Consider the following 17,447-nt stretch of genomic DNA (forward strand, 5'->3'; position numbering starts at 1 on the left):
GGAGGTCGTAAGTTGTTCAAGGTCTATACTAATATGTATTGGATGCTGTGTGCGAGACACTATGTTCTATATTTTACATATCTTTTCTTCTAAACCTTAGACCAGCTCTATGGAGTACCACTATTGCCTCTATTTTACAGATGAGGAAGCTCTGAGCAGTCAAGGGATCTGCCTAAGGTCACACAGCAAATGGCAGATCCAGGATTTAAACTAAAGGGTATGACTCTAGAGCCCATTCTCTTGACAGTTTTACTACACTGCAGGTAAGTGTCAGTGATAGAACTAAAACTTTCATCTGCTGAATCCTAGTTCAGTATTCTTTCCGCCACCCACTGGGATATATATATATATATACACACACATATATTCATAAATTATTTATTAGTCAGTTCTAAGTACTACTTTGGAACCTACCTCTGTTCCTAAAAAATACATTGTCATCTTTTTTAGCACTAAATAATTCAAAAGGTATAAAATATGAAAGTAAACTATATACAAGCTGATTTCTATCACTAAACTTCTGAAAATAATTTCTCATATAAAATGATGAAAATCCAGGAAAATAAGTGTCAAACTCAATCAGACTTGAAGCTTTCAGATGATGATTATAAATGGTTTAGTCTTTTACACAGTTATACATTTTGACCCCTGTACATGATAACCATTTTTACCAATTTTCAACTCAATTGTTCATACAAGGGAAAATGACCAGTCTTGGCAAGAGGCAAAGTATTTTCATCTAATTTATGATTCTTATCATATGCTGATGTTTGGACAGGTATCACAGCTAGAAAAATTCTATAAAGGATTTTAAAAGATATGTAATTCTCTTGTGATCAGCTAATGCAGTACAGACCACTTTGTTGTCTATGAGTTTAGAAAACCCTGCTCCCAAGATACTTGCTTGTTTTATAGTAGGAGGTGGAATTGATTGCTCTGTAGTAAACAGGAAAAGAGCTTAAGTGAAAAGTAAAACTTAGGCGCTAAATAAAAGATGACTCCTGAGTTTTTAACTTCAACTTGAATAGACTTACAGGACTGCTGCAGTGTTCAGAGCCATCTCCTGCCCTTCCCGGAATTTCTCGTTTTGGACTGCTCATGTTACATTCAGCCTCCTTGACCAGAAAGAGCTGTTCATCCAAAGCCTCCTTCTGCAGCTGGAGTTTCTGTACATAGCCTGTTTGGGTCTCCAGTTCCTTTTCCAGGGAAAAGATGATCCTGTCCTTGGCTTTGATTTCATCCATCTGAATTAAATGACACCCATGACATTTTATTTAACAATGCTGCAAAGAAATGCATTTTTACAATGGTATGAGCTTAACTTTTTTTCTGCTGATTGATATAGGGAAAAAAATCATGAATATGACAAGTATACTGAATTCAGGAATCAGACAAGGCAAGAATATGTAATGAACGGCCATCCTAGACTAATTAGGTGTCAAGGAGGGTAATTTTTTCTCTCTAGTATATCCTATGTAGATGCTGTGATTCAATATATTGTTTGAAACAGTCTGGTTTGGTTGGATATGGAAAGCAAAAGTTAACTTTAAAACAGGTCATTAGTGTTAATAAAGACAGATGCTAAATATTCTACTACAGTGTTTCCCAGGACAATGTGTGATGTTACCTGCTGTTTGGGGGAATGACTTTTGAGTTCAGTTTAAATAGCAGTAACAACTATGAACGGGTCATTTGTAACTGAAGAAGCTACAGTATTTCCAGTAGCCTCATCATTTCCTAAGGCCAATATGTTTGCATTCAAGTGGTGAATTTGTCCTTCCATGGTTCATGTTGTATGGCTCTTTCCACTCCTACCCATTTTTCAGAGCAGCCAGTTCTTAGCAACCATTTTACTATTACAGTCAGAAAATCATGGTTGGGACAAGAACTGGAATAGAAATTACCTGGTAATATTAGTCACTATTTTCCCACCTATATCTGTGGGATATATTTATTGATCCCAACACTCATTTTTGTTAAGCCTGGGCATGGCCTCAGAAATACTTCTCAACTAAAGGCCAAAAGCATTTGATACCAGTTGATCAGAGTTCCACTGGACTGAAAACCTTTTGCCATCCCTGGGTGAGGGCTAGTGAAGTTAATATCTATAAACAATCTCTGAAGAAAGCATAGCCATTAGGTAAAACCTTTCTTCTCATTTCATTATATTCCATGAGAATCTTAAAAATGGAAATAGAATAGACACATTTAATACAAACAATATTATACTGTTCTCCTCTTTATAAAAATATCTCCTTATATATAACAAATCACTTGGTATAAATCTTTCTTTGCTGTGTTCCTAAGACCAAAATACATATTTATATATATTTGGGACAGAAACTGTGTCATACAATCACATCTTCCCACATGTAACTCTCTGTGAGCTACTGCCTCCAAGTCACAGGATAAAATTTTAGATCATTTTTGGGAGGTCATGGTGCTGTGACATCATCTGATAACTTGGCAAGTAATCAAACACTGTCCTGTTAATTTGGGAGTAAAAGCATTGTCTTTATCTCCTTGCAGGAGACTTGAGTCCAGTGTTACTCTTATCTAAGCTGCACGTTCCTTTGTTAGATCTGTCATCTATGGTTGATTTCCAGTTTACCGTAGCTCCAGATCTGTATGCTCCTAGCTGGTTCTTATGTACCCTACATAACTGAACTGGCTGGGAAATCACCCCATTACACCCATATAATCAGCCTCATCATTATAACTGAAATTTATTGATCTTTTTCTACATTCAAGGCATTCAGAGGCTTACATACCTTGTCTAATTTTATAACAATCCTATCATATAGGTTCTGTTATCACCATTTCACAGGGGACGACTGAGGACCCAAAGGGTTAAGAACTTGGTCATGGTCATATGGCTAATAAATGATGAAGCCTGATTTAAAATACAGTCTTATGACCCTAGAGCCCATTCTATTTGGCACTATGCTATACTTATGCCAAGGTTATCCTTCCAGCATTTTCCCAAAGTGGTTTTCTGTAGAATATCCAGTACCTAGTGTCAAGGAGTCTCTACTGCATGCTGGTTATAAATATGGACTCTGGTTTCAGAATACTGAAAATCTTCCAAATTTCGAGTTCTTAGATGGGGAGGGGGTACATACCAGAATTCCCTGGGAAAATTTTCTACACAGAATAGCTCCCATTTCTCTCCTTTTCAGTTCCAAAAATAAAACTGGGTGTTGCAGTAAGAACAGGATTAGAAGGAAAAAATGAAGACAAGTGCATCTGTATTAATGAAAAAGTTTCCCCTGTTTTTCTGTTTGCACCCAATTTTTGAACCAATCTTCAGACAGATTAGATTTTACATTGTTATTAAGAGGGGTTTCATGTCTGCTTCTGTAATGTGCTGGTGAAAGGAAATCATGAAAAAAATTACAGACCAACAGGTAGATATATTTGTAGATTTTACATTAAAACCATCGACAAGCAAAAATATTTAACGTAAAGCTTCCTTTTCATTTACCTACCTGCTGACTCCAGAGTTCACAGTCTTCATTCTTTCTTCATCAGCCATTGTTGTCTTAAAAACCAAAGACAGGGCAGAGACCAATATTTCTGCACTGTGTTTGGTCTTTATTGTCAACCAATGCGATAGTATGAATTGCAGATAAAGAATTTGGAAAGTGGAGCAAAGGCAACATTTTACAGTCACACTGTATTGCAGTACAAAGAAAATCACATGTTTAGTTTTCTAAAATGTTCTACGACAACCATTTTTTACATAAAATTGAAATCCTAGAGATATCGTCTAAGGAACATAATTGGAATTCTTAGAATATAAATGCTTAGACCTGGCACACACAAGAAGGAAAGTGTAGTTTTTCCTAAGAAAATATTTTTAGAGAAGCATAAGGTACACTCGAACAGGTGATAGTTAATATATAACCAAGATATAACTAATGCTAAACATTCTGAATATAGATGCATATAAATACTTCTGAGACAAGACCAATCTGAAACATTATGGCTTTCACACAATAATTCTATTTGTTTTACTTCTAAGCATAGTGAGAGACTGACGTGGCTTTTGGTCATACATATTAAAAAGAAAGACTCAACTCAGTAGGGGTTGAAGTAAGTCTTGGAAATTTGTAATAGCAAATAAGCTATTTAGGAATGACATCCAATTTAAGAATTATAATGGCCCCTATTTTGAATGGCCCCTGTTTATTCTGGGAAAGAAGATCTATTTGTAAAATGACTAGCGGTTTTATAGCTCTATTTCTTGCTTTCAGACACGGCTCCTGGAGAGAAGACAGGTGAATCCCAGAGGAGGCTCCCAGTGGCTGCCATTTTCAGGCCCCTTGAAAGCCAAAGAAACTTCCCTTTCCCCTGTAAAAACCCCAAAACATTTTATAAATGGCAAGCCTACAAAACATGCTGATTTTGGAAGAGTTCATAATTCAGAATATTTCCATGGACATCCAAGAAAACAGGAGTCATTAAACCCATACTCTCCATACGTGTGGGGCTGGAAGAAACCAGTTTTCATGAGAAAGGTGACTCCAAAATCTTTTACCTTTTACAATGCCAACTTTGGCCTGGGCGCATCTACTTATCTATAGACCTATCTTGTATCTTGGCCATAGCACTAGACAGAAGGAGGGCACTGTTTATAATCCGCTCATGAAAAACACCTGAAAAAGCAAACCCCACAGCGCTCTGAAGCCTGGAAAGAGAATGGTTCTGCCCTGGGTTACTAACCAGCCTCCGAATATCCCGCTCCGACTCCCACTTGATCTTGGAGATGGCTTCTTGGTGGGACTGATGCTCACTCCTGAGGTCCCCAGCCTTGATTTTATCCGCTTGGATCATATTGCTTAGCGCCTCATCCACCTGCTTCTTGGCCGTTTTCAGGTCCGCAATTTCCTGTAAGAGCTTAAGGCGCTCTGCATCAAACAGTTTCCGGGCCTCCTCGCGGGCCTCGATGGTGAGCGCTGTCCTTACTTTGTCGCTGCTGCCGTCCCGGAGCGCACACAGCGCCGACTTGAGCCTCTGGATCTCGCCGTCCCGCACCTTCACTGTCCGGGCCATTTCCTGCTCGTGCTGCTTGATGAGATTCTCCCGCACGGCCTGCAGCTCCTTCATCTTCTCCTCGTGGAGCTTGGTTTTGAGTTCCGTCACCAGGACCGTGTGCTTGCGCTGCTCCAGCTCACGGATCCTCTTGGCTTCTTGAGTCTTCTCTCTCTCGAGTTTAGATACCTGGAGGCAGAGAGGGGAAAGGATGAAAAGAGGTGAGCCTCATCAGTCAGGCGTGCTCCTAGGCAGGACTGGCAGCTCAGACCCCTGTGATCTCTTCATGCCTCGTCTCTTTTCAAATTCCAGCCCCCTGTGGAAGGAGCGAGGGTAACCACAGGCCTTTTAATGCTGGGAATGCAGTGGGAAAGGAGGAAATACCCGAGGGTGCTTACGTTACTTTGTTCAGACAAATAGTTGATGTTCTGGGGCCTTACTGTTCTGTGTGGTCTGCAGACAAGCAGCACAGGCATCACCCAGGGGCTTGTCAGAAATGCAAGGGCTCCATCCCAGACCTAGGAATCAGAGCCTGCAGTGTAACAAATCCCCAGGTGACTGGTGTACACGTTAAAATTAGGAAGCGGTACTATAACAGTCTTCACCCCGGTGAGGAGTTCAAAACAGATCACCTGGAGAGCTTTCTAGACTACACATCCCTAGCAAGGTCCAAACTGCTAAATGTGAGTGTACCGGGATGCCCAGGTTGGTCCACAGTTCAATGTTATGATCAGGCTAATAAATTGGTGCCTAAAGTGATAGTATGAAATATTCCTCCACCCCCTTTTTTTGGAAGAGAAGCTAATTGCTGCTAAGGGGGAGGTGAGAAATGAAGACAGTTGATATGTCCTCAACCTTACCTTTCTTACTATGGCAACTTGGTTCCACCCCCAAAATTATTACAGATCCACACACACCAGCCCAAAACCCTGCAGTGCAGGGCCCTGTGCTAAAGGCGTTCAGTGGCTGTTGTTATTTCTGCTACATGGGTGTCTGCATCCTTCACTACCCCGCACTCTTATCTCCCTCTCTCTCCCACCTAAGCCAACACTCCAAGGAATTTAATAAAGTATTCCCTCTCATCTTTTCACCTGTCAGGTATTCTGGTTTAAAAAATTCTCCTGTGTTTTGTACTATTTCTAATGATAATATAGGTCTCTTCATAGATTAGCAATGGCACTACCTTAATTTGGCTGTGAGTCCATCTCTGATTCAGTAGATCAGGGTAGGGCCCCAGCATTTGTAGCTTAAAAAAGCCTCACCAGGCTCTTGTTGTACTGTCCTCCTCCCCCCTCCTCATCTCTGCTGCCTGCCTTTCTTTGTTCTTCTGTCTCTGTCGTTTGCACATACACACGCACACACATACACCCACACAGTAACCTGGAAAAAGGGAAGAACTGGGCAGCCCCAGGAGTAATATCTAGGTGAGTGATACTGAGTCTCTGCCAGTTGTAAATTTAGAACGTTTCATAAAATAATTAAGAGCCCTTCCAGCTGAAAAATGTTAAGATCCAAATTCCTTATTGAAACCATTGTAATTATAATGTAAAGTGTCTGAGATTTCACTTACCTTAACAGTTTACCTACCTTTAGCTAGAACAGGATTTTCTAAGTCCACATGGCATTTTATGAATATTTTATTTTAAAGGCACAGCAATTATTCCCATGTAGGTTATTCTAAAAGAACTCAGGGCACAAGGAGACTTGGCAAAATATGCAGCCGGGCATCCCCAAATGACTGTCCTTGGGTCTTGCCTCCAGCCTAGGCTCAGGTCCCCTCCCGGATACCCTTTAGTTCATATGTTCTAGAGCTGTGCTGTCCCATGCGGTGGCCACTAGCCACACCGAGCACTTGCAATACTGAAAATCTGAATTGAGCCCTGCCCTAAGTGTAAAATACACACCCGATTTTGAAGACTTAGTATGAGGTAAACATTAATATCTCATTAATAATTTTTACATTGGTTACATGTTGAAACTATAATATTTTGGATAAATTAGGTAAAATAAAGTATATTATTAAAATTAATTCTGTTTAGTTTTACTTTTTAAAATTGTGGTCATAAGAAATTTGAAAATCACATATGTGGCTTGTGTTTGTGGCTCATATTATATCTCTTTTGGACAGCATTGCTCCAGAATTCTTGGAGGTTCATTTAATGAACCGAGCTTTCTTCACAATGCTGCTGACATTCTCTTAGTAAAGTCCTGTTATGATCTGATTTATGTGCCAGGACTCCTTTCTGCTGGGGAATAAAATCCCAACACTTCAGCTGCATCTTTCAGCTCTCAGAAGACTTGGTTGGACTTCCAGCTCCCATGTCAACTCCTCACTCTACCTCTCCAGGCACGGGGGATTATCCTATTTTCTGCACATGCCCTACATTGCTGTACCTGTGTGCCTACCTGAGTTTCTTCTTCCTGACCTGCCCTTCCCTCAGCTCCTTTTGGGATCCTTTCATTCCTCATGACCCAACTAAATGTCACCCTCTCTGATCATGACACCCCGATCACCCAGGACCAAGCTTATTTCTCCTGCATTTGTCTTCTCAGTGCAGTTTGCTAATACCTCCTTACTGGTCTCTTCCACATTTTTCTTTATGCTGTATTTTCTTTTACATACTTGTCTGTCCTCACCACCTCCTCTCGTACCTCACCTCAGACTGGAAACTCCTAGAAGGCTGCCAGTGAGCCTTGTTCATCTTTGTCTACCCAATGGTTGTCAGCACAACACACGATAAGAAGACAAAGAGTATGTGCGGAATTAAAGAATGTAAGCCAATATGTTTCCCTGGCTAGCCTTGTAACCAGAGGCAGGAATAATATATCCTGTCAACGTTTTAGAGAACATAGGCTTGCACTGTTACCCAGAGCAGCCCTCATCCATCCCTTCCCTGTATAAAACAATAAAACAAAAAAACCCCTAACATATAATGTTTGCCTGTCCTCTGTTTGATGTTTCTCTCAGTGCTTCAGTGATGAAAACCTAAATCTAACTTTCCATTTTTCTACAATGAACTGAAGAAGTATCTTCTAGACCATGAGTGGGCAAACAACAGCTCATAGGTCAAATCTTTCCTGCCCCACCCCCAGTCTTTGTTAATAAAGTTTTATTGGAACACAACCAGGCCCATCTATTTCCATATTGCCTATGGCTGCTTTCATGCTACAATGAAGTTGAGTAGTTCCACAGAGACTGTCTGGCCCACAAAGCCTAAAATATTTACTATTTTTCCCTTCACAGAAAATGTTTGCTGATTCTTCTTTTAGATAATGCACTTTTTGACAAGAGGGGCCTTATTTTTCACTGATTTAGAAACTCTGTAATTTACCTTCCATCTAGGACCTTGGGGAAGTTAACTTTAGCTTGAGTGATAGGAAACTGATCATCTTCAATTTCAGCAGGACTATTTATGTTCCTTAGGCATTTGGAACAGTATCATGACCATTAAGAGCTGATAGGTAACAAGTTACTAAGGGAATTTTAGCAACTCTTCCTAAAACAATAAAAAAGTTGTAGTGAAAATGGATAAAGGGTAATGAATTCTGGGTTTGTATTTTGATTTCATCATCTGCTGTCTCTAAGAAGGTTGCTTTATCCTGAGGATCTTTGATTACAATTTTAAAAATATCTGTAAAAGAATTATTTTTAGGATTAAATTAGATAGTGAATGGGAAAGTAGCTTGAACTGTAAAGTACTATAAAATGTAAGGTAATAATATTATTATTGGATATAAGAGGAGATACTCTTGATCTAAAATTATTTGTCAAATTCTCTGCAGGTGCATTAGATTGTACCACTTTGTGACTGTAATTTCTCTCAAATTTATTTATAAACACTAATCTTTTGTGTGTAGACTGGAGAGGAAATGAATGAAAAAGAAAAAAAAAGTGAAAATACAGGTGTATGGGAAATATATTCCAGCATGAAGACAAAACTAACACTGGCCTTTTTGTCTATCACATAAAAGGAATCCATAGAACTCAAAGAAAATTCAAAGGTATTGAATTACATTTGGCATTTTTTTATGTCTGCTTATTTTGGTTGTCATGGAAGCTGTCATTTTTGGCAGGATTTCTAGGTATGATTTTTTTAGGCTTGGGAGAAGAGTTTCACTGTGAAGGAGATACAAAGAATGTGACTGACATCTGGGAGGAAAAAAGAACCAATAGAAATTTTGTAGTAAAATCATTTTCTGAAAATTATTTGCAGCTTAGATTGCACCACTAAGGAAACAGATCTTAATATCTTAATGTAAATCATGAGAATGAGTATACGACAAGATGAAGAACTACCCCTGAGTAACAGTGAAAAAATGTGAAGATGATAATACTTTGAAATGGAAAAAATTATTTAGTTGATTGGAGAGAGAATCAATTTTGTTAGTGGAAATGTTTCATGGAGAAAAATTTCAGCTCGATCACGTAAAGAGTAAGCATTCACTGAGGGTTTAACTTACTATGTATGGGTTAGGTAATTTTTAAAGGCTTTACACCTATCAGTACATTTAACCTCCTAGGCAGCTCTATGATGTAGGTAGTATTTGTTGCACCTGAATTTCTGATGAGAAAAGAGGGAAACAGGCTCTACATAAGCACAATATAAAGAAGGCTGAGCAGAGTCCAGTGTGGGCCAGGAGCCAGGTCAGGTCAGATCCCAGATCTCCTAGTTTGCTCTGAAACCTTGGGCAAGCTGGGGCCCCTGACTCAGCCTCAGTCTCTTCATGTGTAAACTAGAATTGGTGATATCCTTCTCATATGACTGTTGCGAGGACTGACTTCCATAATGTAGCAAAAGTCCTTTGGAAAGGCTGGAACACATGGGAGGTTAATAATTATTAATACATGGTAGATACTAGATATTAATTTTGATGAACATTATAGCATATATTAATATTATATCATGCAATGATATACTAATACCAACAACAACATAAATCTAAATACCCATACTATGGTAGTAAGACGAATGTTACTATTATTACATTATCAAGACCATAGCAACTATTTTCCTAATAGAAAGAGATGTTCAAAGATAACATTTTCCTCAAGATGTCTTGAGTCCCCTGGTGGCGTCTAATCTTAACTGGGAAGACACCTGGATTATGTGTACGAAGAAGGACTGGGGGGTGGGGTGGGACAGGGCCAGGGGGTGAGCACTGAACAGAGCTTTGAATGGTACACATCCCATATCCCTTTTACCCTAGAGGTGTTATCAAAAAAATAAAATAAAATAAATAAAGATCATTAGGAAAATTTAATCCGGCTGGGGAAAGCTTCCACTATGACAGAAGGAAGAAAATTCATGACTAGCCCTCCCAGGCCTCACATTATATTTTCTTCTTCTGTCCTCATTCTATTCTGGCCTTTGAAAAATGCCACTGTAAATTCTGCCAAGATAAAGAGGGTGGTGTTTGAGCTTTAATGTGACCTTAGAAATCTACGATTAAACACTGGACAGCCTGTCGAAGATAAGGAGGGTAGAGAGGTTATCAAGACAAGACAAGCTAGCAAAAGGTTCAGCTTGGATTATCTGCATCGGATGTTGCTGGAGATCTAAACTCATGGTAGGCTGGCAGGGATTTTCGTGGGCACTGAGTAACTCTCCAACAGGAGATGTGAAGAGGGAAAGGCTGCCGCCACAGGAACTTGATCCATAAGGGAGATTTTATACAGGCTGGGGAAGTAATAGAAGCTTCTCTCTTTTCATTTCTTGCTTTTAGCTACTTAGGCTTCCTGAAAATAAAACGAAATTTGCAGAAAGCAAGAAATACTGGATGCCCAGTGTGGTCCCTGAACCTGGAAGCTCTAGAGTACTAGCCTGAGGGTAGAGAAGGTTGGCTGATTTTCTGAGAGTGTCCTGAAGGCAACAGAGTGCGGTGGAATAAGACAGCATTACCTTGATCACCGCCTTGGAGAAGACGGGAATTCCCATTTTGGCTGCTCTACTAGCTGTGTCACTGGGAGCAAATGAGTTACATGGTTAGAACTCATTTTGTTTCTCAGTGAAATCAGAATAGTATCGCATGCTGCCTTCGTCCCAGGCTCTCTTGTGAGGACTGCTTGGCAGTCTGCAGGGCTGTCCAAGGTGGCAAGTGCTGTCTGGAGCCGAATCCTCCCAGAGCCTGCATCCCAGGCCTGTTGCCCCACTGCCCCTACCCCTGGAGCCCTGTCCTCTGCTCCTGCTTCATCCCCTCTGTGCCTGTGGGGTTCACCCTAGCTGCAGGCTGCCTCTGAGGGAGAAGACCAAACCCTGGGGAATCGGGTGGGTGGATTTCACATCTCACAGCAATCCCTGTTGTGCTTACACACCCTGAGCAGCGGATCATGGTGTCCACGGAGCAGACAGACAGGGAAATACCATGGCTTAATGGCTCAGTGCTGCTCTAAGAAAAACAGACCTGGGTGGAAATACTTTCTCCACCCAAGCTTGGGGTTGCCCACCTAAATAAATACTATAATGTACTTATCCCTTGGGGTTGTTGGGAATGTCTTAAAAAGAACCATGGAAATTCATTCAACAAGTAGGACATGTCTCCTATGTGCCTGGCAGCAATGCAAGCTCTGGGGATACCTTACTTAGGGGATCCCTTAAGCAGACATGGTCTCTTACCCACAGAAGCATATATTTCATTGGGGTGGGGGCAGCAGGCAATAAACAAGCAAATAAACGAATAACATAACTTCAGACAGTACAGAGTCCTGTGATTAAAGTATTACAGGGCGATGTGATAGACTACAGGGAACTAGGGGAACAGTGTCATCTAATTCGGTGGTCAGGGAAGGGTCCCGAAGAGCTAAAGCAGTTTCCTTTCCTAACTAATCCCGACCGTTTTGCAAGGACCTTAGCTCTTTTATGTTGTCTACAATCTGCTCGTTTTATAGATGCACAAGTGCAGGCCCAGAAATGACAAGATCATCCAGAATGAAGACCCCACCCTGAGCTTCCCTGGTGGCGCAGTGGTTAAGAATCCGCCTGCCAATGCAGGGGACACGGGTTTTAGCCCTGGTCCGGGAAGATCCCACATACGGTGGAGCAACTAAGCCCGTGCGCCACAACTACGGAGCCTGCGCTCTAGAGCCCACGAGCCACAACTACTGAAGCTTGCGCGCCTAGAGCCCATGCTCCCCAACAAGAGAAGCCACCGCAATGAGAAGCCCGCACACCACAACAAAGAGTAGCCCCCGCTTGCCGCAACTAGAGAAAGCCCGTGCACAGCAACGAAGACCCAACGCAGCCAAAAAAATAAGAAAATAATTAATTAATTAATTAATTTTAAAAAAAGACCCCACCTTGTGTTCTTTCCTATCCACCACAGGCTCTTCACAGTTATATCCTCTTGGCCCTTATGCCTGGAGTCCAGTCAAGATGACCTACCTATCTGCATGGTTATTCCTATCAGCGATTGGCGAAACTTTTAGATAATTTCTACTCACCAGAAGTTGACTGTGTCTAGTATTTTTGTTTCATTTCCCTGCAGTGGAAATGCAGGTATCTGTGGGAGAAGGATAGGGGTATGTTCCCACTCCCTCTCTCACTTTGTTTCTCCCTTTGAAATTTTGCACAATAGTGTAAAGAAAAGTTCTTACATTCTCTCTTCCTCTGCCTAAACTTTTCAGTATTTTCCAGACCTTCACATATTTTAAGCATAGGCTTTGCAAGACATGGAAACAACTTAAGTGTCCACTGATGTAAAATGGATAAAGATAATGTGATATATCACACACACACACACACACAATGTTATTCAGCCATAAAAAGGAAGGAAATTCTGTCATTTGCAACATTATGCCAAGTGAAATAAGTCAGATAGAGAAAGACAGATACCGTGTGGAATCTAAAAAAAAAAAAAAATTAGAGCTCATGGATACAGGGAATGGACTGGCGGTTGTGGCCAGAGGCAGGATGTAGGAGATGGGAGAAGTGGGCGAGGGGGGTCAAAAGGTACAAACTTCCAGTTATACAATAAGTAAGTTCTGAGGATGTAATGTACAGCATGGCGACTATAGTTAACAATCCTGTTAACAATATTTGAAGGTGGCAAGGAGAGTATATCTTAGAGGTTCTCATCACAAGAAAACAAAACTTTGTAACTATGTGAGGTGACCGATACTGACTAGATTTATTGTGTAATCATTTCACAATTTATACATATATCAAATCATTATGTTGTATACCTAAAACAAATACAATGTGATATGTCAATTATATCTCAATAAAACTGGGGAAAAAACATATTAAAAAAAAAGAGCATTGGCTTGAGAGGAGAGAGAAGGGGAGTTGAAGACTCAGCTCTGTCGCCGACTAGCATGTGACTCTGGGTGAATTGCTTTACTTCACCGAGCCTCGGTTTCCTCATCTGTAAAATGTGGATCACAACAATGCCCACCTCAGAGAATGGTAGTGAGGATGAAGTGAGATAACTGAATTATAACACAACATGTTTGACACTAACTCCTCAAAAAATAACACACACATACTTAGGAAGTAAACACGACTATTATCCCATACGACAGATGAGGAAAGGAAGATGCGGAGGGATTTCATAACCTGCTCAGGGTCACTCAGGCGCTAAGGGAAAGAGCTGGGATTATGTCAGGAGGAAATGCAGTTCTTATGGTGTGTGACAGATAGTAAACATTCAAAAAAGTCTAGCATTTGTGACTCTGCTCTACTACAATCTATTCTGCAAATGTCAATGGGATGATTTGTCTTTCTGGAAAAATGAGTAATGCCCCATCGCTCCAAAGGTTTCCGCTCTTTAGCTAGTCCATTCCCCAGTGGCTAAATTGTCATTTTATCATCATAGCCTTGGAGCCAAACTGAGAGTGTGAATTCACATGTTGGCATTGTTCATATTCTCTCTCTTAAAGCTTGGGCCTTTGGAAACACAATCGTATTTATTTTAATAAGACTGCTTTATGACTTGTTTGCCCTCTAAATTCCCTTTGCTCTTTGGGGAATGCTGCTGACAGGCGGTGAGGCTTTGCTGTCGCCCCTGTGCTGGGATTGTAATTAACTGCCGCAGAGAGGGAGACTGGGGAGGGGGCAGCAGAGGGGACAATAGGGCAGTGCTTTTATTCCAGGGCCTGGCTTCTCGTCTCTTGTCAGAGGAAAGGGAGATTACCCCTGACCTGCTGGCTTAGACACCAGGGCCAGGCCCTGGATAAACAGGCAGGATAAACAGCTCTGTCCGCGGTCAAGAGTTACTCCTTTTAAAAGGCTTGAATGTGTGGAAAATGGCAGGGTGGGGTCTGTCGGGCCTCGGCCTCTTTAAAATCTCATGAGTTTACTCTCTGTAAATCAGTGGCAGGTTATGGTTGCCGGTCTTTAGATGGATAGGTTTCTTCCCATGAAGGTAGTTTGTCATTCTGTTGTTTCTACAATTAAAGGAGTCTGCCTCCCTTGAAATGTTATGTTGCCCCAGGGAAAGTTAAAACCAATGAAATGTTTATAGATTGTCAACCTGGAAGGAAGCATGGAGTGGAGTGTTTGTCAACGTGAAGGCAGAGAACCACCTCCATGGGGATTGCCTGGACTGTTTGCTGGAATTGCAGTCCCAATCCTTAACCCACCTACTTTATCAGAATCCCTGGGTTGTGGGCCCAGGGATCTCAATTTTTAATAAGTTCCCTCAGGTTATTCTAATGCCCAGTGATGCTTGAGGGACACAGATATGGAGAAACAGATTCAGTCACTGAATTACAGATCGAGGTATTGAAACACTGAAATTTGTCTCCAAGGAGAGATGAAGACAATATTCTGGTTTTCTGACTCTTACACAAAAGTTTTTGGGTTTTGTTTGTTTCTTTGTTTGTTTTCGTTTTTGGACATCACATTCCTTTTAGCTTCGTGGAAACTATAATATCCTTCACAAACTTTACATTGGGGTCTGGTTATCCAAGGTCAAGGCTTAGCTGAGACAGGAGGCCAGGAGCTTTGGCCAATCCAAGCTTTATTATTGCTCAAACCAGGAGAAATAGATTTGGGTGAAAATAACTAATTAAAATGTAATAGTAATGTCAAAGAAGAAGAGGTAGATTAAAAAGAATACTAGATACTGGATATCTGTTGGTTTGTGATCTATAGCTTGATCAAGAACATTTCCTTACTGCACAAAGCGTTATCTCTTTAAGGCAACTTTATGCTGACCTGGTTGTCTCTAGTTTGCAAAAATGTCTTATGCCTGTCACATATTTCAAAATGCTTTCCTGTCCGTGACCCTGTTTGATATCCATACCACTCTAGTAAGATAAGTGTTAGCATATTCATTTAAGGGATGAGATTCAGAGAAGTAAAGAGACTTTCTTAAGTCTAGTTAGAAACTGACTCAAGCATACAGCATTTTAGAAGAGATATTACTATGAAGTTTTTTTTCAGAGTTTGCTCTCTGAGCATCTGACATGAGTTTTCTCACGTACTCCGCATAACTCCTTTTTGTACTTGTCTAACTTAAACCTCATCCCAGCTCTACAGGATAACAGTATGTGACTGATGAAGAAGCTAAGGTATAGGGAAGAAATCACCTTTCGGTCATGTCATTCATCTACTCATTTAACAAATATATGTTGAGCTTTTCAGTTCTGGACATTTATCTAGGCTCTAGGAATAGAGAGGTAAGATGAGACTCTGTTGTCATAGAGATTGCACTTGACTGGGGAGAGAGAAGCACTAAACAAGTGAATAAATAAACATAGAAATTGCTCTGAGATGAATCAAGAAGAGGCAGGCCTTAGGGAGTACGTGGGCCCAGGAAGTGCTCTGTTTTGGACACTGTGGTCAGATGCTTGTACTAGAGCTGACACCTGAAGGAGGTGAGGAAGGAGCATGCCGCTGACTGGGGAAGAACAAGGGCAAAGGCCCAAATGTGATGGGCGTATGTCTCCTGCTCCAGCGAAGAGGCTGAAGCAGAGTGATCTGGGGGACAGCAGTGGGAGATGGGCCTGGGAGACAGCTGGAGGGAGAGTCCTGCAGTGGTGGGGAAAGTCCTGTGACTGAGAGGCAGGAAGCCTTTGCAGGGTTCTGAGCAGTGGAGTGACACCAGGGACACATCTGAGAAATGCCACAGGGGAAATGACTACAGAGGGCAAGGGTGGAACCTACCCAAGGCCGTATGCCTATTAAGTGTCCAGAGGTGTTGGTGGGGGCAGGTGTGGTCTCAATTTTTACATCTGGCCCCCTGGGGGGGCAGAGCTCAGCCCCACAGGCAGGTTTTTCTCATGTTCTGTGTATCCTGTGCTCAACTCCCTCCCGCCACACACAGGGAATCTCCCCCTGTCCAGGGGTTGTTGCCCTCTCTGGCAACCAGCAGACAGGAGCCCACTGAGGCAGGCCAGCGGGCAGAGCCGGGCCAGAGCCTCCCAGGCTGCAGCCTCGGGGAGCCCCACTCACCTTGGACTTCTCTTGATGCAGCTCTATCTGGATGTCTGTGAGCTTGGTCCTGAGGTCTTCGTTGGCAGCTTGAAGGGCGACAATGAGCGCCTCGGGCTTCTCGCCCTTATTTCGCCCTTTCTTGGACATGGTTCCTTTCGGAATGGAGTCTGTTGGTGTTTAATTCCTCTCAAGCAGGGGCTGCCATGTTACTGCTGCTTCTCCCGGGCGCGATGGCTCAGCAGCTACTGCGTGCTGCCCCTCGGGAAGGTCTCCTCAGCCGCTGTCCTAGAAGCCCTGGGAGAGGCAGAGAAAGCAGTTACTGCTGTGACCAAGACCTGGGCCATGTGCCCGCCAGGCACTCAGCCTGAGCCGCCTGCGCGAGCCCCATCCCGAGGGCTCCCGTCCACTTGGTGCATCAATTTAGGGCCGGCTTTCCAAAGGGCTAGTCTGGTCATGTCAACGCCCAGCTTAAAACCCTTCAAAGACCTATGAATACATGTATCAGTATATCTTTCACATCTCAGAGTGCTCTTTATGCCTGAACCTGCCCATTCTCCTAGCCTCACCTCCTCCACATCACTCACTTATACCCTGGCCGTAAGGAATGTCTTTTTCTGATTCTTCCTCTCTTCCCATAAGGACTTTTCATTTTTCTCCATCCTCTGCCCAGCCTCCTCACATGGTCCTCCCCGTATCCTCATCCTCACACGCTGCCACACAGACAGGTCAGTCTGACTAACCTTTACGACTCCATCAGGTCTCAGCTGGCATATCAGTTCCTCCCCGAAGCCTCCCACCTTACCCACAGGTTAATACATGCCCTTGTTATTCAAGTGCGGTCACCTCCATAATCTGTAAGCTTTGTAAGAGCAGGAATGTGTTTGTATTTACAACTTGCTTCTCAGAATCCATCACAAGACCTGGGACATACCAGGCACTTAATTAGTATTTGTGAAAGGAAGTCACCTATGTGATGACCTATGGTCACCCTACAGAGAGACCCAACTTTAAGAAAATCTGATATATAAAGATCTAGAA

At 42.0% G+C, this 17,447-nt stretch overlaps 1 protein-coding gene across 4 annotated transcripts in view; it reads right to left on the reverse strand.

Annotated features, from left to right (window-relative positions):
* Positions 1–17,447, reverse strand: part of JAKMIP2 (janus kinase and microtubule interacting protein 2) — a 192,190-nt gene that overhangs the window by 49,908 nt on the left and 124,835 nt on the right. For all 4 annotated transcript variants that reach the window (XM_057541740.1, XM_007194192.2, XM_007194191.2 and 1 more), the window contains 3 exons: positions 16,428–16,703; positions 4,726–5,223; positions 1,035–1,244 (listed from right to left, as the gene is read on the reverse strand). In XM_057541740.1, the coding sequence (XP_057397723.1) occupies positions 1,035–1,244; positions 4,726–5,223; positions 16,428–16,556 (837 nt within the window). In that variant the 5' untranslated portion in view covers positions 16,557–16,703. The remainder of the gene's footprint in view (positions 1–1,034; positions 1,245–4,725; positions 5,224–16,427; positions 16,704–17,447) is intronic.

This window comes from Balaenoptera acutorostrata, chromosome 2 (genome assembly GCF_949987535.1).
Source record: "Balaenoptera acutorostrata chromosome 2, mBalAcu1.1, whole genome shotgun sequence".
Lineage (NCBI taxonomy): Eukaryota > Metazoa > Chordata > Mammalia > Artiodactyla > Balaenopteridae > Balaenoptera > Balaenoptera acutorostrata.